The sequence below is a fragment of the Carlito syrichta genome, unplaced genomic scaffold (assembly GCF_000164805.1).
Source record: "Carlito syrichta isolate Samal-C Ts95f unplaced genomic scaffold, Tarsius_syrichta-2.0.1 Scaffold141855, whole genome shotgun sequence".
NCBI classification, from domain to species: domain Eukaryota; kingdom Metazoa; phylum Chordata; class Mammalia; order Primates; family Tarsiidae; genus Carlito; species Carlito syrichta.
In genome coordinates this window covers 71,677-97,968 of record NW_007085951.1, presented here as the reverse complement: position 1 = coordinate 97,968, position 26,292 = coordinate 71,677, and the positions used below count along the sequence as shown (strand labels likewise).

Here is a 26,292-nt window from a genome sequence, read left to right as displayed (position 1 = left end):
GTTATTTGGAAGGCTCAGGCGGAAGGATGACCTGAGCCCAGCAGGTTGAGACTGCGGTGGCGGTTAGTGTGCTACTGCACTCCAGCCTGGGCCACAGAGTGAGACTCCGACTCAAAAAAAAAATAAAAAGAAAGAAAAAGAAAAATGAGGAAGGCAAGGTTGTTGGAGGGATGGAGAATCATGAACTGAGAAACTAGAATATTAGAAGGATCATTGAGGTCAATATTAAAACCACTTAGGAATCATGGAATAAGCCAGGTGCGGTATCTCACACCTGTAATCCTAGCACTTTGGGAGTCTGAGGCGAAGAAACTGCTTGAGCCCAGGAATTCAAGACCAGCCTAGGCAACAAAGTAAAATCTTGTCTCTACAAAAAATAAAAAAATTAGTTGGGTATGGTAGTGTATGTCAGTAGTCCCAGCTACTCAGAAGGCTGAGGCAGAAGGATTGTCCAAGCCCAGAAGGTTGAGGCTGCGTTGAGCCATGATCATACCACTGCCCTCCAACTTGGGTTACAGAGTAAGACTGCAAACTCAAAAAGAAAGAAAGAAAATCAAGGAGGGAATGGTTATACTGGATGAAGGAATAAGAGTTAAAATCTTCAAAGCTTGAAGGAGAACATCACGGAGCTGGAAAGAGGTATGGAGATGACTGGTCAGTTAGAGGAGAGTGGTGATCTAGTTTGGAAGCATGTACTTCACAGCTGGGGTTGGGGGTATTTTAGGGAGGAGAAGGGAAGAGTGTTTTGAGAGTGATTGAAGGGGAAGGCATCCATCCCCACCTCTAAGCATAGTGCTATAGGATTGTGAATAAAGAACGTCTGAGAAGCCTACAGGGAAAACAGTGCCTTCCTTTGGGGGAGAACCAAGTTTCTGAGCAAGACAACCATGTTCGTGGTGTGAGTTATACGATACAGGGAATTTTGCTTATGATTATGAGGGATATTCAGAGGCCTCAGCATGATCCTTTCTTTATTTAAAATGTTGATATTTTGTTCATCATAATTTTTTTTAGCTTTTTGTTTGAGTCAGGAATCTCACTCTGTTGTTCAGGCTGGATGCAGTGGCCCAGTCGACAGCTCACCACAGCCTCAGCCTCCTGGGCTCGGGCGATCCTTCCATCTCAACCTCCCAAGTTGGGACTACAGGCGTGCTGTACCACACCTGGCTAATTTTTTTTTGTAAAGACAAGGTCTCACTATGTTGCCCAGGTTGTTCTCAAACTCCTGGGTTCAAGTAATGCTCCAACCTTGGTCTCTCAAAGTGCCGGCATTACAGGCATGAGCCACTGTGCCCGGCTTAATTTTTATTTTTAAAATCTCACATTCAAATATTTTTATCTTGATTCCTGAGCGCCCCATTCACCTCACCTTTGTCCTAGCCCCAAGAAAAATCAGTTAAAAAATAAGGCACTGAGATAAATAAAGTACGGGGTCCATCCAGACAATGGCGTATTAATCAGCACTAAAAAGAAACAAGGTATCAAGCCATGGAAAGACAGGGAGGAACTTAAATGCATACCGCTAAGTGCAAGAAGCTAATTGGAAAAGGGTCCATACTGTGTGGCACACAACTATATGACATTCTGGAAAATGCAAATCTAGAGAGTCAGTAAAAAGATGGATGGCTGCCTGGAGTTGGGGGAAGTGGGGGTGACAACGCAGAGCACAGAGGGTAGTGGCAGCGAAACTCCTCTTAGGATACTATGATGCTGGCTACATGTCATTCGACATCTGTCCAAACCCACAGAATGTACACCACCAAAAGTGAACCCTAAGGTAAACTACGGAATTTGGGTGATAATGATGTGTCAGTGTAGGTTCACAGACTGTAACAAATGTTCCATGCTGGTGGGGGCTGTTGATAAGGTGGGAGTCTGTGCGCGACTGCGAGCTGACAATATGGGAAATCTCTCTACCTTTCTCTCCATGTTTCTAAGAACCTAAAAATTCTCTTTAAAAAAGTATATTCAGAAAATTAAAAAATAAGATATCAGTGTGGAAGCATGGGATAAATTCAGCTGTGAAGGTATGTGCTAGGAGAATACACACAAAAAGCATCTCTAAACTGGGCATGGTGGCTCATACCTCTAATCCCAGCACTTTGGGAGGTTGTGATGAGAGGATTGCTTGAGGACAAGAGTTCAAGATCAGCCTGGGCAAAATAGCAAGATGCCATCTCTATAAAAAATATAAAAAATCAACTAGGCATAGTGGCACACGCCTGTAGTCCCAGTTACTTGGGAGGCCGAGGCAGGAGGATCGCTTGAGCCTGGGAAGTTGAGGCTATAGTGAGCTATGATTGTGCCTCTGCACTCTAGCCTGGGCAACAGAGGGAGACACTATCTTAAGAAAGGAGGGGAAAGTGATTCTGAATTAAAATCCTGAGTGGGTAGTGAGAAAGTTATTCTTCAAAACACTACCAGTAACCAAGCTCCAAAGGGATACCACTACCTTCTCTTTATTTTATTTTGTTCTTAAGTATCTCAACACCTTAATACATGCATTTGAGGTCCCAGAAAATGCTCAACTTAAAAATGCCACTAAAAATTGAATATCCCCATGGTTTTTTTCTAAATAATGAAAGGTGAAGTGGCTTTTTGTACAGAAATATAAATCTCCCACCACCTTTACTTGTTTATTAGATCACAAAAGTATAGCTCTCATGAGTCATAAACTCTGTGCCACTAAAGAGTTCACCCTGAGAGACATGACTTTATGTGCAGTAAAGTGTGAGTTACTGCATTTTTCTAAAGGGATTCTAGTTGCTACTTCACAGAAATATTGCCCTGCTGAGAATTTCCTCAGGAGTTTTCAGTTTTCTGTAAACCTTGCAGCAGGCACAGTCACATCATGCTTTCTTCTTTTCCATTTAAACCAACAAATTGTAGGGTACAAATTGATTACTGGAAGAAAAGGATCTCTTTTTCCTGTTGGTTGCACACCAAGTTCAGATTCCTATGGTTAATATCTGGTGCAACAGAGTAGTCACTTATTAATTTCTAAGCAGGTAGAATTGCAAATTAACAAAATCAGTGGAGAGGTTTCTCCCTACTAGAGCCTAACACAGTCAAACACAGAAGTTACTACCAATTTCCACCATGAAATCTAGGACATGTGTGTTATTTCCTCTCCTTCTCTCTCCGTAATGCTGACAATGACAATTGTTACTATGATGTGGAGAGACAGATAGATGTGGAAATTATCAAATCTGAACCACATGAAGCTCATGCGTATTTTGTCTATTGGCTGACCATTAAAATGGAAGCAGTAACTTCAACATGATTCAGTTACTTTTACTCACAGGTGAAAAGACATTCATTTGAATTTGTCAAGGATAATATCATTTTGATGTTCTAAAACCAAGATGTTGCTGGATGCAGTGGCTCACACCTGTATGTAATTCCAGCAATTGGGAGGCAGAAGCAAGTGGATTGCCTGAGTCCAGGGGTTCGAGATCTCCCTGGGCAACTTGGTAAGACCTCATCTCTACAATAAATCAAAAATATTAGCTGACCATGCTGGCATGCACCTGTAGTTCCAGTGACTTGGAAAACTGGGGTGGAAGGATTGCCTGAGCTCAGAAGGTCAAGGCTGTGGTAGCGGTGAGCATGCCACTGCACTCCAGCCTCAGCGACAGAGTGAGACTCTGACTTGAAAAGAATAGAAAAAAAGCCGGGCTCGGTGGCTCAGTGTGTAATCCCACGCTGCCTGAGCCCGCGGGTTCGAGACCCGCCTGGGCAACTTGGTGAGACCTCATCTCTACAATAAATCAAAAAATTAGCCAGCCTGGTAGCACATGCCTGTAATTCCGGCTACTCGGAAGGCTGAGGCGGAAGGATCTCCGGAGCCCAGCAGGTTGAGGCTGCAGTGGCCGAGAGCGGCCGCTGCACTCTAGTCTGGGCGACAGAGTGAGACTCCAACTCAAAAAAAGAATAGAAAATAAAAATAAAACTAGGATGTTTGCCTAAAGGGGGAACAACATGAACAGTCAAGGTAACAAAATGTCTTCTGAAGCACAACAAGGCCCTGCAGATAAAGTGATTACCCTATGCACAAGCAACTTCCAACGCAGAAAGCAAACAACAAAACAAAACACAGAATGAAATAAACATGTTAAAGTTCTGACAAAATGTCCCAATATTATGCCTAGGGTTTTATTAAGTAGCTCCAATATACATCCAGAGGCGAATAAGCATTTCTATGTTGGAAACATAGCACAGTTCATCATTCTAGTCAAGAGTAAAAATTAAAATAATTAGAAACACCAATGTCCTCATGGCTATAAGTTTCTGACCTGTCATCATAATTACAGTCATCCCCCCTTATCCATGGTTTCACTTTCCATGATTTCGGTTATCCAAGGTCAACCGTGGTCCAAAAATATTACATGGAAAGTTCCAGAAATAGACAGTACATTTTAAATTGTGCGCCATTCTGAAGAGCATGATGAAATCTTATACCTATCCTGACCAGGATGTGAATCATCTCTTTGCCCAGTGTATTTACATGGTCCATGCTACCTGCCTGTTAGTCACTGCTGATGCATTGCTTATGTTCAAGTAACCTTTACTTGATTTAATGATGGCCCCAAGACACAAAAGTATTGATGCTGGCATATTGCCTTAATTGCTTTATTTTATTATTACGTATTGTTGTCAGTCTCTTACTGTGCCTAATTTATAAATTCAACTTTATCATGGTCAATACATGTAGGGAAAAACATAGTACACAGAGGGCTTAGTACTAGCTGTGGTTTCAAGCATCCACTGGGTTCTTGGAATGTATCTCCTGTAGATGAGAGAGGACCATTTTAATTACAAGCATCAGTTCGATGTTTTAATTTGTTCTTTTGCAGCATCTTAAATCTTAACATAGGAAATAAAAATATGAGTTCCTTAAGTTATTTAATCTTCATGTGTTTTCCAACACATATACAATACACGGGTTGCTGATACAACACACAGTGCTAATAATTTGCTAATACAGCATTAACAAATCCCAACTCTCATGCTCCCCTTCTTTTCTAAAATATTTCTTTGGTACAACCCAATTATGAGTATTTTCTTGATTATTTTTAAAAAGGGGGGAACTCAAGATAACTAAAGCTATATTAATATATACTTCAATAAAGTAGCAGCAAATCCAGGCCTGTGTCAAGCTACCAGAAAAAGCTGCTGCCCTCAATTCCTACACATCTTCCTAAATTACAGTCACACAGAGCAGTCGCTGTATAAACACATACACTGTGTTCCAAACACACTCTTGCCTCGGATCTCTGACACCACACTCAAATGCCCAAGCCCATTAGGGTCCCCCCCACATAGACAAACCTCTGCTCACAGCGCAATAATGCCAATCTCTCTTGGGCATGCTTCTAGTATTTATCACAGGGTGCCTTACATTTGTGTCAAGTACATTTCTACCACCTGCCCGGTGAAAAGGCATTTTTCCCAAAAAGTAGGAAACACAATCTGGTGAACTGTAGCCTCCCTAGGGCCCCTCATTCGTTATCTTTGGCTTTAAGGCTATTAGGAGGCTGCCAACTCCCACTCCTCTTTGTGGCGCTCCGGCCCTCGGCCCTGCAAAGGAGAACTTGTCAGTGACTGTACTTCAGTTTCACAGTTTCATCTCCATAGCAGATTAGAGCCAGAGAAAGCAAACCATATACTGCATTCTCTCCTTGAGAGCTTTGAAGGAACATACATAGACTCTCTCGATAGAGAGACAGGAAGGAAGGAAAGAAGAGGAAACTTGACTGGAGGTAAGAATAAGTCAGAGCCAGAGGTGACACGTCAAAACCCAGGGTGAATGCAAACTAGACATCCAGCTGGTCTAGGGAAAGAAAACAGAAACACGTGCAGAGAGAAAAGCAAGGATGAGAGACAGACCAACAGAAAAGACAGAACCTGACAGGGGCTGCGTGTTAACCTCTAACTCCTGTGAATCTTGGTGTGTGCATTCAGATACAAAGTGATCCCTGGTCTCCTAGAATCAGACCCATTTCTAAACATAAGCTACCTGAGTAGCTTTAAACTCCTTTCGATTGAATAAAACCCAAGAAAAAAGGACCAGTTCAAAAGTTGGTTCACTAACACCCCCTGTGTGATCCCTTCATCCTCTGTGCCTAGACTATTCTGTCATACCACCACTTCATCTTCCGCTTTCCCTTATCACTTTAACTGATCACCGACCACTTTCTACCTCCTCTTCTTCCTATGAACGATCCTGTCAAATGAGAATACACATTTCTTGAAGGCAGGGACAATATAATTCATTTTTGTGCCCCCTCAACGGTGGCCAACTCTGTGACAACACAGTAAGTGTCTAAAAAGTGATTATTGAATGTTTCTGGTTAAGATCCAAATCCAGTCAATTAGGGAAATTCAGTATACATTAAGCTCCCATTAAGTATTATGAACTTCGCTCTTAAATAGAACATTCTAAATAGTTATCGGAGTATGAGCTTTTGAGAAAAATAAGCATCTCAGTAACTTTCAATATTGTTCTTCCAAGTAGATGGGGCAACTTATACAAATAGTAACATCTGCTGTAAGAAACTGTAGATTAATGTGAATAAACACCCAGATGAGAAAGACGTTTAGGAAGAATTACAAGCCAGACTCTCACTTCACCTAAAAGAGTCCATTAAGTTGGGCCAGGGAATCTGAAAAAAACTAGCCTACCTACTTGGCCATAAATCCATGTTTTATCTTTGAAAGTTAATCTATCAGCACATAAAATATATATATTTTAGAAGAGAACTAAAGAAATTCCAAATGTTAACAGCCGGAAAAGAATAGGAGTAGAAACAATCTTAGATCCATATTGAAAGGTTATCATTGGCAACCTAATCAGTTTTACCCACTGCAGAAATGTAAAACTTGGTCACCATAAGATTTCTGTTCCAATTTTAGAAAATCTGAAGTCTCTCTTCTCTCTCTCTCTCTGTCTCTCCAAGTTGGAACTATATTGATCTCAAACAAGATGACATTTAAGCTGTTAGATACACAGAGCAAGAAAAGACACTGATGATATTTAAGAAAGCCAAGAACATGTAGTTATATATGCAGAGAAATATAAAAATATTTCTTTAAGACATATATCGTCACAGTCCTTCAGAAACTTTCTTCAATTCCCAACATTTAGGGCAAATGGAAGAACCTAGAAGAAGTCCCTTTTGCAAACAGGTGGTCAAGGACAGGTGATCAAGGCCAAGAGTCATATTCATACACAAGTCAATTCCAAATGACCGAGGGTATTTCAAGAACACAAAATCAAATGTGGCTAATACAAGGCTGAAAACAGTTAATGGACAAAGACAATGAGAATTAGAAATGGTCATTAATTCTGAAAACAGCTTGCCTACTTTTCTTTTTAAATTAAAATAAATGAATTTTTAAAATTCATCTTTAATCAAATTCTCAAAGTTTTTTTGGGGGGGAATGCTAGGAATTATGTAGTGCGAATAAAATGATGTTTTAAATATATAAAAGTCAATGAGTAACATGCAATGCATGTTAATTTATAGATCAGTAAAGGGGATAAGCAACAAATCTACACTGTCTTGTCAGAAATAAATAAGATAAAGATCTTGCTTTTCAGGCCTATCCAGAAACAAGAGTGACTAGACTTGATCATTACTGAGGTTGAGTGAGAGGTACATAGGGGGTTGATTTTCCTATTCTACTTTCACATATGCTCAAAATTTTGCATTTAAAAAAAGAATGAAAAGTAAAAAAAAAAAAAAAAAAAAAATCCAGAGGAAACAGCCAGTTTTCTAAATTTACATTGCATGTGAAAAAGCAAAATTACCCAAGATTTAAATTGTATGTGCATAATTCCTGCTAGTATTCATAAATATATACATGTAAAAAAGAATCAGAAGCTCTAGAACAAGATGTCTCAGAGGTAACCTAATCTGGGATATGTTCATCTTCTGAAAACTTTTTTGTACCAATTCCTTTTTCAAAGAACACATCCAAGAGGAGAATAAGAAAAATATAGGATAATTGAGGATTTACTAAGTGCCAGACATCACTGTAAATGTTTTATGTGTAGCATATCACAGAATCTCCTGTGAGTTCTTAATTGCTCCATTTTACGGAGGATGAAACTAGAACAATTAAAATGGGTGCCCTTTCTAAGCACTGGAAGGGTATATTAATTATGTTTTAAACCACTCAGAGTGGCTAGGCTCGGTGGCTCAGCCTGTAATCCCAACATTTTGGGAGGCCGAGGCGAGTAGAATGCCTGAGCCCGCGGGTTCGAGACCAGCCCGGGCAACTTGGTGAGACTTCGTCTCTACAATAAAATAAAATTTTAAAAAATCAGCCGGATGTGGTAGTATGCGCCTGTAGTTACGGCTACTTGGAAGGTTAACACAGAAGGATCGGTGGAGTCCAGCAGGTCGACGCTGGGGTGGTCGTGAGTGTGCCACTGCACTCCAGCCTAGACAGTGGAGTAAGACTCCAACTCAAATAATAAAAACAAAAAAACCTACTAAGATTTCAATGTATAAACCAAGACAAAATATGTCCTAGACAATATATTTCTGTTTCTGGATTTAAGTGACATACTTAAGATTTTTCTGGAATACAAAGAAAAATCACATCTTAAATTGTTCTCAACATAAATTATTTTAATAATGAGGAATACTGAAAATAGAATATCTGCAACTTAATGAGGTGCTGAGAGGTGTATGCAGCTGCTGAAACACTACTGCAACAATGGGCAATATGAGCAGTGTTTGCTGTGTTTTCACAATGGCAGCCCTATGTAAAAGCAAAGGCATTAAAATGCTGCAGGGCTTAGCATAATTCCCAATCATTTGGCCAGCTCTGCTTCTGACACTGTGTACATATTTGTATTGTTATATCCACACATCCATACTCTGAGTTAGAAAATATTGCAGAAGAACCGTGTTCCACCGATAAGTCATTCTAATTCGAAAGTGCTGAATATAAAAACAAATGGGGTGGGGTGAGGGAACAGGGACCTGGCAGGGACACACTAAAATAAATAGGACAGAACACGAATGTGAAAACATAAGCAGATATCTATAATATCATCGTCTCTCTTTCCTCTCAGTTTATGGCTGATTTCCTTATTTCAAAATATCCAAACCAACTCCACCTCTGTTAGTCCAAACCTAAACCCTAAACTCTTACAAATATAAGCAAGCTTATATTTATACAGGTCACTACTATATAAAATATATCCATATTCACAAACAGGTAGTCCAATGCCTCTATTCAATAGTTGTTTCGTATAATATGAATTTTTTGATCTTTCCAGTACCTAAGCTCCTATGTATACAAGAGGGAACTCCCAAAAACTCAGAATTTATTTATTAAAAATTGTGTATTTATTCTTACATGTTTAAACTTCAGTCTTCAGTCACCTTCAAGGTACTCTCTGTTTGATGAAATACATCTATCAAGATGCTTTTTCTTTTCTTTTTTTTTTTTTGAGTTGGAGTTTCACTCTATTGCCCAGGCTAGAGCACAGTGCCACGTTCACAGCCACTGCAGCCCTGACCTTCTGGGCTCAGGGGATCCTCCCGCCTCAACTTTCCAAGTAGCTGGAACTATAGGCATGTGCCACCATGCCTGGCTAATTTTTTTCTTTATTGTAGAGGTGAGGTCTCACCAAGTTGCCCAGGCTGGTCTTGAACTCATGGGCTTAGGCCGCTCACCTCAGACTCCCAAAGTGCTGGTATTATACGCGTGAGCCACCATGCCCAGCCCAAGATACTTTTTCTACTGTTCAAAACTGTTTTTGAACGCATCAATTTTGGTGCCTTTTAGTGCTTCTGCTGTTGTTTTGTTGTTGCCTCACCTCTTCCACATCAGCCAACAGTTTCTCTTTGAGGACATTTTTCATTCAGGGAAACAACAACAAAAAATTACTCAGGGCGAAATCAGGTGAATAGGAAGGGGACATGCCATTTTTTGGTCAAAAACGGCTGAACACCCAGCATGGTGTGGGCAGGTGCTTTCGTAAATCACTCATCATGAAATAGGCAGACACACTGAAAAAAATCTCCCCCCGCCAAAAAATAACGTACTGAAGCCAAACACAGCCTCTTGCAACAACACTGATGCCCATGGGTTCCTAGAACACTTACCTAGCAAGGGAAGCCTATATCAAAAGAGGCCTGCCCTCCAAAAGATAATTCCAGGTTTTGGAGGGTCCCCCCCTTGTATATGTGCCTATGATTTGTTGATCTATTTTAAGTTACAAGGGTGGAGGTTACACACAGCAAAATAATAGCAGCCAAGAGTGTGTGCCATGGCTGGGCACTATGGCTCACACCTGTAATCCCAGCACTTTGAGAGGCAGAGGCCAGAGAATTGCCTGAGCCCAGGGGTTCGAGACCAGCCTGGGCAATATGACAAGAACTCATCTCTACAATAAATAAAAAAAAATTTAGCCAGGCATGGTGGCACATGCCTATGGTTCCAGTTACTTGGAAAGCTGAGGCAGAAGGATCATCTGAGCCCAGGAGGCCAAGGCTGTGGTGGCTAAGAGGATGTCACGTCACTCCAACCCGGGCAACAGAGTGAGACTCCAACTCAAGAAAAAAGAGAATGTTCCATGGTTTCTACCATAGCAGGGTGCATATAGCAAGTCTTTGGAGTTGGTTAGATTAAAAAGATCTCATCTGTTGTTTGCTTTTTATTTAACTTTAATTTCATATGATTGCAGAATGAAAACATAAAGGTTGAGAAACAATTCTTACCTGGAAATCTCACATTCAGTTACATATTCTAGAGTAGAAAGTTGGACATAGAAAAAGGTGTTGTTCAACTCATCTAACAGGCAGTTTTGTTTTGTCTAGGCACTGGTGTGCTTTGTTGACTGAATCTGTTAATCTACAGACAAAACAACTGTTCATTTTGAGTCAGAAGGTTAAACCAACAGAAAACAGAATAACTGTGGAAAAGAAAACACCTAGGAAAAAGGGAGTATACCCATAATCTAATAAAAGAGATTATAAACAAAGCCAAATTCACCAGCTGGAAATCTGTACCTGACCAAAGCTCCCTCCAGACACTGTTCCCTAGTGTAAGCTACTACAGCCATCAGCACCTTCTGGAAGCCGCGCCTCACAAAAGGCGCTCTGCATGTCAGGAATACAGAAAGCAGCGGAGCCCGCATTTCAAGTGCTCTCCTTAAAAGGGGAAGAACACTGTCGAGACTTACACAAGTTCTTCTTTAATTGTCAATATTTAGCTTTTACAACACACGCCTGTGTGTTCCCATTATAAAGTGGGGGCATGGTCTAAGATTGTGAGGGCGTGGTTTGTGATTCAACAGATAGCCATTCTGGACTGCTCAGGTGTCAGAGAACAATGATGAGCATCACAGCTTCTTGGGGTGTTGAATGAGGAAGATGGGCAGGATGATCTTTCACATCCCTTTATCACATGAATATTCTGTGATGTGAATTCTCTTCAACTCCCAAGTCTAACCACTCTTGAAAACAAGTTAATGTTTCTAAAACTGTCTTGACCAGAAAGGAACTCAGGCTAAAAACCTCCCATAGCTCCCACTTATCAGCAGAATTAGATCCCAAATGCCCAGATTTGCAATCAAGATGCTCTACTTTATAACCTCATTACACCTTTTCAATTTTCCAAATTCTCTTCACAATTTAACTGGATATTTATAAGCTCTTTATGAGCCAAGAATGGTATCCAGCCTCTTGACAACACCTGACACAAAACTATCCTCCTTAACAGTGCCCAATAAACACTAATTAAATTAAATTTCCCAGCATTAAACTCCAGAAGAAATAGATTCTTGAGATATAGAAGTAAAATACATCTCCTTTATTATTCTAGAATCTCAAAGCCTTTAGTTTACATAAAAGAATGTTTTGCTTATACATATATAATTTATACATGTAAATATATAAATATATATATATAAATCTTATTTCATCCCCCAAAAAGGATAATAAAATCTAACAATCCTAATTTTTGTTTTTAAACTTCAGTATATGTGCCAAGGGGAATATTAGCTTCGTTTTGTTCTATTTATATTTATAAATTCCTCAGGCCAATGTTTGGTACTATAACAGATCATTAAGGCAAGTAGCCATTTTATGTTGTTAAATGCTGAATAATTTATGTAATTATATTCAAGTTGTTTCCATAATGCTATACTAAAGTCACTTTTTGTCTCTACTTTTTGTCTCTACTTTTTTTTTTTGAAAGTCTCACTCTGTTGCCCAGGCTGGAGTGCAGCGCCATGCTCACAGCCACCACAGCCACCACCTACTGGGATCAGGCGATCCTTCTGCCTCAGCCTTCCAAGTAGCTGAAACTACAAGTAGGCACCATCATGGTCGGCTCATTTTTTGATTTCTTGTAGAGACAAGCTCTCATCAAGTTGCCCAGGCTAGTCTCAAACCCCTGTGCTCTCAGGCAATTCCCTTACGTTAGCCTCCCAAAGTTCTGAGATTATAGGTGTGAGCCACTCCTCCCAGCAGTCTCTATTATTGAACAGAAGAAAGGCACTTTTTTCTGTTAAAGCATCACAAAAGAAAATAATAACGAGGGTCAGTCATTGTCATCTAGTATTGCATACAAATTACCCTAAAACTTCAAACAATAAACAAAAAGGGATTTGCCATACTTAATGTTTCACAAAAAATACAAGGTGACTATTTGGGATTCAACAACTGAATATTTAAAGTCATACTATCAGTTTATCACTCTGCTCTGGAGTGCTTATCATGGCAATTGTATCGTAACTGGGTGAAAATAAACTGTGGGCAAAACTGGACTAGAGGCCAACATTCTCCCAATCCTTGCCTAAACATCTCTTTAGAATACTATCAATGTAAAGAAATGGTTTCTGCTAAAGGTAAGCATAGGTTTCTTTTTAGGGGAGGCTCTCTCAATACAGACAAAGATGCTCTCAGTATAAATAAGGATGCAGAGCCCCTGCTCATACCATGCCAATCCTCCCAACAACAGGTCATTCACAAGCATCTACTAAATAATGACTAGTGTGCTCTGGGCCAGATTTAAGTGTTAGCTAAATGCTTTATAAGGCACATCTCTAGAAATGTTCACTCTCAGCAACACCTTGGGTCTGTAGTGCTTCTGCCTATAGGAGCCACATTAAGTCCTTGTCTTAGTCAGCTCAAGATGCTGTAACAAAATAGCACAGATTGGGTGGCTTCAACAATAAAAATGTACTTTATCATAGTTCTAGCAGCTGCAAGTTTGAGATCAAGGGTGCCAGCATGGTTGGGTTCTGGTGAGGGCTCTTTTCCTGACTTGCAGACAGCCACCTTCTAGCTATGTCCTCACATGATCTCCTCTTTTTTTTTTTTTTTTTTTGAGTTGGAGTCTCACACTGTCGCCCAGACTGGAGTGCAGTTGCCGCTCCCAGCCACCGCAGCCTCAACCTGCTGGGCTCTGGAGATCCTTCCGCCTCAGCCTTCCAAGTAGCTGGAACTACAGGCGCACGCTACAATACCCGCCTAATGTTTTTGATTTATTGTAGAGATGAGGTCTCGCCAAGTTGCCCAGGCGGGTCTTGAACCCGCGGGCTCAGGCAATCCACTCACCTCAGCCTCCCAAAGCATGGGATTACAGGCTGAGCCACCGAGCCCAACTACATGATCTCTTCTTTATGTGAGCAGGTAGAGAGAGGGAAAATTCTTTGGAGTATTTTTAATAAAAGCACTAATCCCATCATGAGGGCTCCACCTTTATAACCTCATCTAGCACTAATTATCTCCCACAGGTCCCATCTCTAAATACTCCCGTGCTGGGGGTTAGGATTTCAATATATGAATTTTGAACATAAACTTTCAGTCATAGCAGTCCCCAACACATACTTGATGAAAAAAAGGTAGAAAAAATCTCAAATGGTATTAATAAAAAATATTTTTTAAAATGCAAAGAGTTCGGATGATGACTGGGCATAAGTAAAACTATTATGATTAGGAAAGGAGCAGGAATACATAGGCACCAAGAATTTGGGGAACTTGGGATAAAATGCATAGATTAAAGAAATATACAACAACCATGAGTTTCAACCTATCTTCTCAATCAAACTTCATAAGGGCTTCTACCCTTCTTTATGAAACAAAGATTAAAGATTCAATTTTTACTTTTTCCCCCAAATCTTGTTTTTGACCTAAGATAGGACCAAGGAAATCAGGGATTAAAAAAATAATAATACTATACTATTAGTAATAACAACAACAACAACAACAAACACAATAGCAGGGAATAAAAATTTGTGAGAACATCAAACTATAAAAGAATTAGGCTATATAATTCACCATCAAAGTATATATTAATATTTAATACATCATATTAAGCTATTAATCTAAACACCAATATCTACAATGCACAGGAGTCTCAGAAAAAACAAATTTAACAAGTGAGCTATATTGGTTAGCAAAGGGTCAAAATGAGGTCAATGATGAGATCAGTTGGTTTTGTTCTGTCCTAGGCTCAGAGACTGCTAACAGCTGCCTGGCTGACTCAGCCAGCTGTCTCTAAAACATCTGTGTTTTGGTCATGAGAATAAGCACATAAAGAGAAAAAACATTATTCATCATTATTGAAAAAAAAAAGAGAAATAATTAAATAAGTTGCCCTGTTAATGGTAACTAATTGCAATGGTTTCTGTACATTTAAAAAAAAAAAAAATCTGCCCACTGCCCAATGATAGATGCCAGAATACAGTAGATAAACATTTTTATGATGTTAAAAAAAAAAAATCACCCATTAACCTGCAATTGTATACTCCCGGAAATAACTAATTAAGAAAAGTTATCCAACAAAAAGAGAAATCAAAACAAGTAATACGGGGATTGAGATGCTCTGGTGGAAAGAATTGGCTATAAACAATGATTCCAGCTATGGCTATGAGAATTATGGCAACAGAAGAGACAATAAGATTAGAACTTTGAAAATATAAAAATATGGCAACCCCTTTGGGTCCTCTCCCACTGTGGAAGCTTTTCTCTTCTCTCAATTAATCTTACTTTCTCAAAACAACAAAATAAAAATAATACAACTTCAAAAACCTATGAGGAGAGGTAGAAAAACTTTAAGAGTATTATTTTCTTGTCATTCCTAGCAAAGAATCCACCAATATTGTCTAAAATAAAAACATGAAGTTTAAAAAAAAGGATAAGGCTAAATAAACATTTTCCAACAACACACAAAAAATCCAAGCCTATAAACAAAAACTATTCATTATTTCTAATTATAAGAAAAAAATACCAAGATAGCTACACTGTGGAAAGTGGCAGGAAAACCCTAAAATATCAATAAAGAATGTTCTAGGCCAGGTGTGGTAGCTCACGCCTGTAATCCTAGCACTTTTGGAGGCCCAGGCGGGAGAATTGCTTAAGCTCAGGAGTTGGAGACCAGCCTGGGCAACATAACGAGATTCTGTCTCTATAAAAAATCCAGAAATTAGCCAGGCATGGTGGCACACACCTGTAGTCTCAGCTACCTGAGAGGCCGATGTAGTAGGATTGCCTGAGCCCATGAGGTCAAGGCTGTGGTGAGCCATAATTGTGACACTGTACTCCAGTCAGGGTAACAGAGTGAGGTCCCAACTCAAAAAAATAAAGAAAAAAAAAAGAATATTCTAGATAGTTTAAGATGCTCAATTTAATGGAAAACATCAAACACTGTTTACAAGTTCTGAGTTGATACCTCTCAACACCCCACAATCTCTAAAAGCCAGTTAAAATCATGATGCACAATGAATTCTCTCAGCTCCCACTCACTAACCTATACAACTTTTCTAATCCACACCCACTGGCTGAGCACAGTGGTTCATACCTGTAATCCTAGTACTTTGGAAGACTGAGGTAGGAGGATCACTTGAGCCCACGAGTTCGAGACCAGCCTAGGTAATGTAGTAAGACCTCATCTCTATGAAACTATAAAAATAAACAAATAATCCACACCTATTGTAATGTGTGATCATTATACTGTTTTGCCCATATCATTCTTCCTCCCTTTTCTGGTAGCAGCTGTTAGGGTTCGGACAAGGTGACGGTGGACGAATGGAGAGGGAGAGGTGCAGGGAGGGAGGGGTGCAGCAACACTGGGGCCGGCAAGCCGGAGGTGCCACGCTGGGAACCCAGAGATCCGAGTAGATGCAACACACAGAGGTGAGAAAAGAAAAGATTTATTTAAGAAAAGTTCACCCCCCCACAGAGAGGGAGGGGACCTACACTCTAGGTGAGTGTGGCGTCGTAGCCCCCCCCGAGTCCTGGCTTATATCCTTCTCTTGGAGATGTTGCACGTGACTGCCGTGACTTCCTTATCGACCACCTGTGGATGTCTTGGAGAACCTGGGACACAGAGACCCATTAATGTTCGCCCACCTCATCATAGCCCCTAGAGAAGGGCATGACACGGATTCTAATTCTCCTGCACCTTCCCAAATGACATTCCTTAGAGATAGTGGAGGGTGCACCTCCCCTTATCTCCTAGGCATTCCCAGTGGGTAGCTTTGGGGGATCCTTGGCTTCCCTGTAGATAGGGCCCAATTTACTGGAAGATTGAACCCCCACCTGCTCTCCCTCTGAGCGGTCATAACTTTTGTAATTACAAGTTTCATGACTTTTACAGTTCTTGCCCAATGCATGATGTCTTAGGCCTTGCAAATTCCCTTTACTCTAGGCAAGTTTGATTGCCACTATGAGATACCTCTGATACCTGGAAGTCTGTTTCTGAAAAGACAAAGTCAGTAAAGTTAATTTTACCCAAAGTGTGCATTTCTCCAAAAGTATAGCTTCTACTTTCTCATCATTGTGTCAAGATTTAAGAACAAGATGAAAAATGACTTCCCATTCTAAGTCTGTCTTTCAGCAGCTTCCCCACATCACATGACCACACCCATATGGCCAGGGTGGGCTAGTGCAGGTATTGCATCCACGTGGATATGGTAACTGGCCCAAGGATAAATATGTGACTGAAAGCAAGGCCAATCAGAAGCGCTCCCTGGAATTATAATGCACATGGGCAGCCATGCGCAGTGGTTCATACCTGTAATCTCAGCACTTTGGGAGGCGGAGGTGAGAGGATTGCCTGAGTCCAGGGATTTCAGACCAGCCTGGACAACTTGGCGGGACCTCATCTCTCCAATAAATAAGAAAACTTTAGCCTGGAGTGGTGGCATAGTTCCAGCTACTTTTAAGGCTGAGGTGGAAGAATCCCCTGAGCCCAGCAGGGAGAGGGTGTGGTGGCTGTGAGCATGCCACTGCACTCCAGCCTGGGTGACAGTGAGACTGACTCAAAAAATAAATAAATAAATGAAAATAATGCACATGAACAGAACGAAGTTAGGATGCCAAGCTGGGTGGACACTCCCAGTGCTACTGGCTACTTCTAGAGGAAGTTCACTCTTTCAGGAGAAAGGAAGTAAATACACAGAAAAAAGGCTAAACAGAAAACAAAGAGAATCTAATAGAGAAATCCATGGCAGCACTGAGTCTCTGTCCCAGTACTAAGCACCCTGTTTCTTTCTTTCTTTTTTTTTTGTTTTTTTTTTTTGAGAAAGGAGAATTTATTAAGGACAGAAAAGCTCCCACTGTGAAGGGGACTGAAGGGGTTGCCCAAGCACCCTGCTTCTATGTGCATTTTATTTTAATTGTGTAAGCTACCCCCAACACCAGGATCCTTTTCATTGGTAGGAGAAAATATTCTCCATCTAAATAATTTCTTTTTTTTGAGTTGTAGTCTCACTCTGTCACCCAGGCTAGAGTGTAATGGCATGCTCACAGCCACCGCAGCCTTGACCTGCAGGGCTCTGGTGATCCTTCCGCCTCAGCCTTCCAAGTAGCTGGAACTACAGGCGCATGCCACCACACCTGGCTAATTTTTTGATTTATTGTAGAGACAAGGTCTCACCAAGTTGCCCAGGCTGGTCTCGAACCCCTGGGCTCAGGCAATCTTCTCACCTCAGCCTCCCAAAGTGCTGGGATTACAGGTGTGAGTTACGCATCTGGCTACACAAATTGTTCAGTGGGCTTTTGTCACCTGGCAACAGAAATGTCCTAATTAACCCACCCTTACTCCCTCCCCATTTCCCTTTCTCAGAGGGAAAGTGAATGTCCCCTCTCCTTCCCAAGATTCAGCCAATCACTTATCCACGGAATCTCCTTTCTCCCTTGTTCTCACATCACTCAGTTCTACAAAACCTAGTACTTAGAGATCCCTACTACCTAGTGCTCATGATATATATATATATTTCCCACAGTTTAGCTTAAGTTTCCCTTAGCTTGCGTTCCTCCCATTCCTCCCATTTAAAAAACAAAAACATGACAAAGAAAGCCTTTCCCTTTGCCCAATATAGCCCTCAAGCTTTTAGCCTCTAGGTTTTTCCTTAAAGAGCCCAGGGTTGACTTCACCACTCATTCATGTTATTTATTCTTCCTGCAACCTACCACAACTGGACTTGTTCCCACACTATTCACTGAAATTGTTATCCCAAAGAGATCAACAATGACCTTTTCTTATTTGCCAAATCAGAACAATCCTTTGTCACCAAAAATATATCCAAGACTTAGATATGGACAAAAGAGCTCCTGGGTATCCTGGCAATGAAATGCAGGTGGCCTCTTCCAGAACCTGAGGGTGGTAGAGTAAAGGCTAATCTGATTCTATGGGGTGCATCCCTCTGGTTGACTTGCTATTGAAGAAGCTACTTTGTAATTCTATAAAGGCAGACACCTAGTTGGGCATAGAGGCTCAAGCCTGTAATCCTAGCACTTTGGGAGGCAGAGACGAGAGGATTGCCTGAGCTCAGGGGTTCGAGACCAGTCTGAGCAACATGGCAAGACCTCATCTCTACAATAAATAAAAAAAGAAAAAGAAAAAAAATAGCTGGGCATGGTGGTACATGTCTGTGGTTCCAGCTACTCAGAAGGCTGAGGCTGAAGGATCACATGAGCCCGGCAGCTTGAGGTTGTGAGCGTGCCACTGCACTCCAGCCTGGGTAACAGAGTAAGACATCAACTCAAAAAAGAAAAAAAACCACCTGATAGCAATGCAAGCTTTCCTGTAACATGGAGATCATTCCACGATATTCCAGATAAATCCAGAAAATTTGCTCATCTTGAAACTGCATGCTCATAGCCATGTAAACAATGTGTGCTGAGGAAAGCATTTAAATCTCCCAAGCCAAAATAGAACAGTTTTAACATCTTCCAGTTTACCTCATTAGTGAATTAAATAAAATCTTTGACGTGTTCATTTTGCATGAGAGATGTGATTTTCCCATCAAAAATGATACTTCAGCCGCTTCCAGTCTTCATCATACTCGCACTCTCATTATTTCCCTTGTTTAGAAAATAACTACGTTAGAAGGACAATATCATGAACTTCACAGCAACCTGGATGAACTTAGAGTCTATAATACCGAGTGAAGTATCACAGAAACAAAAAACTGAGTATCACATGTTCTCACTGATAAACGGACCTTGAACAATTATAATACTATAATAAAAGGATTGGTAGTAGTGGGAAACTGCTGGGGGTGGGAAGGGTGGGATTGGCCGTAGTGGGAAATCTGCCAGGGGAGGCAGGGCACAATCATCAACAAGGGTGCCTGCATAATGAACAATTGTATGCCTAACCCTGAATTGTACCCCACATCTTTAAAATTAAAAAAACATTTTTTAAAGAAATTAACTACCTTGACTTCCAGCACATACACCTCCTACTTTTTATCCTATCTCTCAGGCCACTGTTTATCCTCAATTGATGGCATAGTTTCTCTTTGTTCACCTTAAATGTTGCAATTCCCAAGGTTCTTTCCCAGGGTTCTTTCTCAGAAGGGTCATCGTGTGAGCAAAATGAGTGCAAGCGCTTGCCTTAGTGGCCAACTATAAATGTTCAATAAAAGTCAGGTGGTGTCAGCAGCAGCAGCGTCACCACGTCGTAGTTTTTAGACAGCTGAAATTACAACTTTATAGGACTTTCCCCCCTTTAAAGAATAGGTCCTACGTTTTATTCCTCATAGCACCCTTAGCACCCAGAGATAGGCATTTGAAGGAGGAAGACAACCACTGGACTCTAGAAAGGTATATAATCATCTCACATTAAAATATTTTTGGCTGGTCGAGCACAATGGCTCAAACCTGTAGTCCCAGCACTTTGGGAGGCCGAGGCAGGAGGACTGCCTGAGCTCAGGGGTTCAAGACCAGCCTGGGAAACTTGGTGAGACCTTGTTTCTAAACTAAATAAAAAAATAAGCCAGGGGTGGTGGTACATACCTGTAGTTCCAGTTACTTGGAAGGCTGAGGTAGAAGGATCGCCTGAATACAGCACAGTGACTGTGAGCATGCCACTGCACTCCAGTCTGGGCAATAGAGTGAGACTCTGACTCAAAACAAATATATATATATATTTGGCCATATATGGTGGCTCACACCTATAATCCCAGCACTTTTTTGGAGGTCAAGGCAGGAGGATTGCTTGAGCTCAGGAGTTCAAGACCAGCCTGGACAACATAGTGAGACCTTATCTCTATAAAAAAAAAATTTTAAATCTAGCTAGGCTTGGTGGTGTGCGCCTATAGTCCCAGCTACTCGGGAGGCTGAGGCGAGCCAGGAGGTCGAGGTTGTGGTGATGAAAGTGCAAGTATGATACAGGTTGAGGTCGTGCCACTGTACTCCAACCTGAGCAACCAAGTGAGACTATGACAAAAAAACAAATAAATAAAAATAAATAAAATAAAATATTCTCAATGAAAGGTGTGTTTAAAATAAGGACCCCAAATAAGTCTTCCTCCCTGACTCCCAGCCACCAGTAAAGTTCTGGTGGAAGATCTGGGGGACGCTTCGACAATACCTCCCTCTGCCACTTGCCAGATCATAAGACCCTTATAGCCCAGAATACTGGTGGCATGGAATGGCAGGGAGAGCATCACTATTCAAAGGAAACAGAATGCAAACTGCCTATATAATTATACATTTCCTAGTGGCCCATGAAAAAAGTAAGAAGAAACAGATGAATTCAATTTTAGTCACATATAGTTATAAGTTAATAACATACAAAAGGGGACCCAAAAAACCCTGGAATTCTCTTTTAGAGGGCAGGCACCTTGTAGTACAGGTTTCCCCCACTAGGTAAGTATTCTAGAAACCCATTGGCATAAGTGTGCCAGCCAGTATTGTTGTGAGAGGCTTCGTTTGACTTCAGTGAATATTTTTTGGAGACTCTTTCAATGCATTTGCCCATTTCTTGATGGGTAATTTATGAGTGCACCTGTCCACAGCACAGCTGAGTGTTCAGCAATACTTGACCCAAAACAGCATGAACCCCATGGCCCACTCTTCCTATTCACCCGATCTCTCTTCAAATGACTTTTTTTTATTTGTTTCTCCGATAAAAAAAGTCCTCAAGGGAAACATTTTGCCGATGTGGAAGAGGTGAAACAATAAGCACTAAATAAGTACTAAAATAAGCACTAAATAAGTACTAAAAGGCATCAAAACTGATGAGTTCAAAAACTGTTTTGAACAGTGGAAAAAATGTCTTCATAGGAAGAGTACTTTGAAGGTGACTGAAGATGAAACATGTAAGAATAAATGAAACAATTTTGAATAAATAAATTCTGGGTTTCTTTGGGGTCTCCCTCATATATATATTTACCAATATATCCAAAATGTAACCATTTCAATATGATGTCAACATAAAAGTAAATGTGGGGCCGGGCGTGGTGGCTCACGCCTGTAATACCAGCATTTGGGTGGTGGAGGTGAGAGGACTGCCTGAGCCTAGGGTTTCGAAACCAGCTTGGGCAACTTGGCAAAACCTCGTCTCTACAATTAATTAAAAAAATTAGCCAGGCGTGGTGGCATGCACGTGTCGTTCTAGTTACTTGGAAGGCTGAGGCGGAAGTATCGCCTGAGCCCAGTAGGTCGAGACTGTGGTGGCCGTGAGCATGCCACTGCACTCCAACCTGGGCAACAGTGAGACTCTGACTCAAAAAAAAAAAGTCACTGTGACCTTTCACATGCTTCTTCATGCTAAATCTTACATACTCAGCACACCTCAGTTTGCACTAGCCACATTTCAAATGCTCAGCAGTCGCATGTAGCTGGTGGCTACCGTACTGGACAGCACAGGACTAGAGGGTCCAGAGGGGCAGGCTATGAGTTTGGTATGGGACACAGTGACACAGCAAGAGGGTGACTCTTTAAAGTGCAAATCCACAGTCATTCCTCTTCTTTAAAAAAATAAATACTTTTCATGACTTCCTGTTGCTGTAAAGACCAACTTCATTAAAATGGCTCACAGGCCTAAAGTTTGGGCCCTTTCTAACTTTTCCAGCCTAACGTTTGTTGAAGGATCTGGCTGGAAGATGCAAGACCTCCACGGGTGGGTGGTGAGCAGAAAAGGATAGATGACACCAGAACTGCAAGAGGACAGAGACAGCCAAGGGACTGATTCTCTTCCCCTCTTACCCCATGGCCACCAACAATCTGGCAAAGGCCTAAACTGGGAAGAACCACTATGTAGTTTAGCCCTGAGACAAACAACAGACTAAAACAGGAAGTGAAGTCATCCAGGCATCAGCGGGATCTCTAAGTGTAGTGGGAAATAAGGGGAATTCCCAGGGTCAAGAAAAGTAATTTTTATATGGTCACTGTACAAATGTAAAAACATCTGGTTATTCACAAGTGAAACTAAGGGAGAAAAGACTTAAATGCATGCGATGACGCACATACCAGAATAGCCACTTACAAGAAAAGGATGATTTGGTCAACATCATTAACTAAACTTAAATTCTAGCTTAAAAAAAAAGTGTTTAACACTCAGAATACATAATCTGGATATCTATATATCTATACAGATATATATATGGATATATCCATATCCAAAAAAGTGAAATAGTACCAAAAACATTTAAGCATGCACTGAGCTCCAATTTACTAAATTTATAGCTTATCTACAAAATGTTTCTAGAACTCTTTAGCAAAATGTGAATACGATTTCTGAAGTTGGTACTTTATAAAAGTCATATCTGAACAAAAGTTAATATATAATCATCCCCTACTTAATTATCAAACAGGCAGAATGTTTTTTTTAAAGATACATAAATAAAGAACTTAAATATTAAGTGATTCCCAACTAAATATGAAGAATTATCTTTTTACTTCCTGGCTGATACTCCTTTTAATTCATTGTAATAATGTAGATGCTTATTGGCTACTTAAAACATAAGTTAATAATTAGAGACTGTCCTTTCTGAAACAGTGCTAATGAAACAAAATGAAGCATATTAATAATAACAATAGTTTTGGCCAGGTACAGTGGCTCACGGCTATAATCCCAGCTCTTTGGGAGGCTGAGACTGGAGGACTGCTTCAGCCCAGAAGTTCAAGATCAGCCTGAGCAACATAGGGAGACCCTGTCCCTACAAAAAAAAAAAAATCACAAAATTAGCCAGGCTTAGTGGCACATACTGGTAGTCCCAGGTTCTCGGGTGGCTGAGGCAGAAGGATTACCCAAACCCAGAAGGTCAAGGATGCGGTGAGTCATGATCATGCCACTACACTCCAGCCTGGGCGACAGAGTAAGATCCCAGACTCAAAAAAATAAAACATAATAAAGCAAACTAATAATTTTAATAATAAAATGTTAATTCAGTATTCATTTGGATCCAAGAAAGCTAAAGGAAATTTTCTAGTGTATCAAGGATTATACAAAGAACATGTTGCCAGGCTATCTGCTATTTATACTGAATGTAAAGAATTTTGCTTTGCCAAGAGGCCTAAGCCCAGTTCCTTTATGTGTTCTTAAAACGCAAACAGCCACATGTCCCAGAATAGATAATTGTCTAAGAAATATGGAATAAAATGCCTGAGACTCCAGCTATTTTAAGTTGAATAAGGAAGGAAAACTCTATACACAGCAAAGAGACTAGGAAGAATTAAACAAAAAGTGAAGATCTCTATGAATTGAGAGGGTACGATCTCCAGAACATAAAGTTAAGTTAAAAAGCAAAGGGCGGAACAGTGCGTTTTATATTTCTTTTGTGTAAAAAAAAGGGGAGGGGGGGGATATATATTCTCTTTTGTAATAAGAATAAATCAAGAATGATGAAAATGTTTATCAACACAGAAGAGGTAGCAAGTGAGCCTTCTGAGTAGAACTTTTTAATAGAGTTAATGGCATAATCAAAAAGTAAAATTAGGTCAGGCATGGTGGCTCATGTCTAATTTAATCTCAGTACTTTAGGACGCCAAAGAGAGAGGACCGCTTGAGCCCGGAAGTTCGAGACCAGTCTAGTCAACATAGTGAGACCTCACCTCTACAAAAAATTAAAAAAATATCCAGGCATGGTGGCACATGCCTATAGTCCCAGCTACTCGGGAGGCTGAGGTGGAAGCATTGTCTGAGCTCAGGAGGTTGAGGCTGTGGTAAGCTGTGACCATGCCACTGCACTCCAGCCTGGGTGACAGAGTAAGACCAAAAAAAAAAAAAGTTAAAATTAATAAGGGAGAAAAAAACCCAAAACTGAATACAAACAGATATAAATGAACTAAAAAATATATCAAATTGGCAACATAAAGAAATTAATTCTAGCACTACCTACAAGACCTTGACTGTCCAGTGTAATAGAATATATCCTGAAGACAAAAAAAGTATGAAGGCGCTAGGTGTGGTAACTCATGCCTGTAATCCCAGCACTTTGGGAGGCAGAGTGAGAGGACTGCTTGAGCCCACAGGTTTGAGACTAGCCTGGCCAACATGGCGAGACCTCACCTCTACAAAAAATCAAAAGATTAGCCAGGTGTGGTGGTGCACACCTGTAGTTCCAGGTACTTGGAAAACTGAATAGAAGGCTGTGGTGGCCGTGAGTGTGCTGCTGCACTATAGCCTGGGCAACAGAGAGAGACTCCAACTAAAAAAAAAAAAGTGCTTGCTGCCTGTAATCAGCCGAGGTGAGTGGATTGCCTGACCCGCAGGTTCGAGACCCGCCTGGGCAACTTGATGAGACCTCATCTCTACAATAAATCAAAAATTATCCGGGCATGGTAGTGCGCACCTGTAGTTTCAGCTACTTGGAAGGCTGAGGCGTAAGTATCACCGGAGCCCAGCAGGTTGAGGCTGCAGTGGCCAGGAGCGGCCACAGCACTCCAGTCTGGGTGACAGTGAGACTCCAACTCAAAAAAAAAAAACAACCAAAAAAAAGTGTGAAGGCACCTCAGACTGCACTCAGTTTACTGATGGTCATAATATGACATCATAATTATTAAAAACATTGCAGGGTATTGTAGGGTAATGCAAGTAAATATTAATAGGATGGTGAATCATTAGAAACCAAGATTTTTACTTTAGGAGATAAAATACAGACACAAAAATATAAGTTAAGTTTTTTAAAAAATGAATGCATGTGATTTAGCATGAACTGCCGGCCACCAGATAGGACTCACTTCTTGGCAATACTGCAGGATGCCCTCCTTGGTAGTGATGCAGGTTTTGGTCCCCGTCGGATCTGACTCCCACTTCCCATTCTGCACGTTCATGTGCATGTTCAGCTTGCCACAGAACATGGCGATCTGGGGTTCAGCCAGCAGGCCAGCATTGCCATCAGTGGGTACCTGAAAGAACAGGTTTCAGTGAGTTATAGAATCCACAGCTCCAAGGAAGAGGTTGGGGAAACAAACTGGGAACCAAGCAATGATATCAAAAACAGTTCCATTCTTGGTAATTCTCAATGAAGCATCAGCCCTGCATTCAACACTCCTTTGGTTTAAGTACTATACATGCTACAACATTGCCAGTCACCTATAATACAGTGCTTTCTATTACACTGAAATAGAGAAAGAAATTAACAATATTGAAAAGAATTTATTCATTGAAAACAGTATACATTTTCCCCATAGGAGATTTTGTGGTACCTGCTGAAAGGTTCTGACAATAAAATGTCTTTCTAAAATAAACAGAATCACACTGTGGAGGAAACCACATTCTCATAATAACCTTCAAGTGACTCACACAGAGCACAATGCCAGTCCCTGCCTGATGGCCAGGCCTGAACGTAATGCTGTGTGCCACTTCTCAGCACTGAGAGCACAGCATTAGCGTGCATATTAGCTAGCAAGTGACTGTAATGTGATTTTGAACAGAAAAATTCACGGTAGAATTTGTCATCCACAAATGCAACTGAATATGTTGGCCAGAATACCTAGTTTTCCCCAAAACATTCTCTGGTTATCACTCTCTCAGCTCTTGAAAGCACGTTAAAGGGAGCTGGTAGGTCTTACCTGCCCCACC

The 26,292-nt window shown here is 40.8% G+C and overlaps 1 protein-coding gene across 8 annotated transcripts in view; it reads right to left on the bottom strand.

Annotated features, from left to right (window-relative positions):
* APP (amyloid beta precursor protein) overlaps positions 1-25,618 on the bottom strand; it is a 227,244-nt gene extending 201,626 nt beyond the window's left edge. For all 8 annotated transcript variants that reach the window (XM_021708509.1, XM_021708507.1, XM_008049940.2 and 5 more), the window contains exon 1: positions 25,449-25,618. In XM_021708509.1, coding sequence (XP_021564184.1) covers positions 25,449-25,568 — 120 coding nt within the window. In that variant the 5' untranslated portion in view covers positions 25,569-25,618. The remainder of the gene's footprint in view (positions 1-25,448) is intronic.
* Between the last annotated feature and the right edge of the window lie 674 nt (positions 25,619-26,292).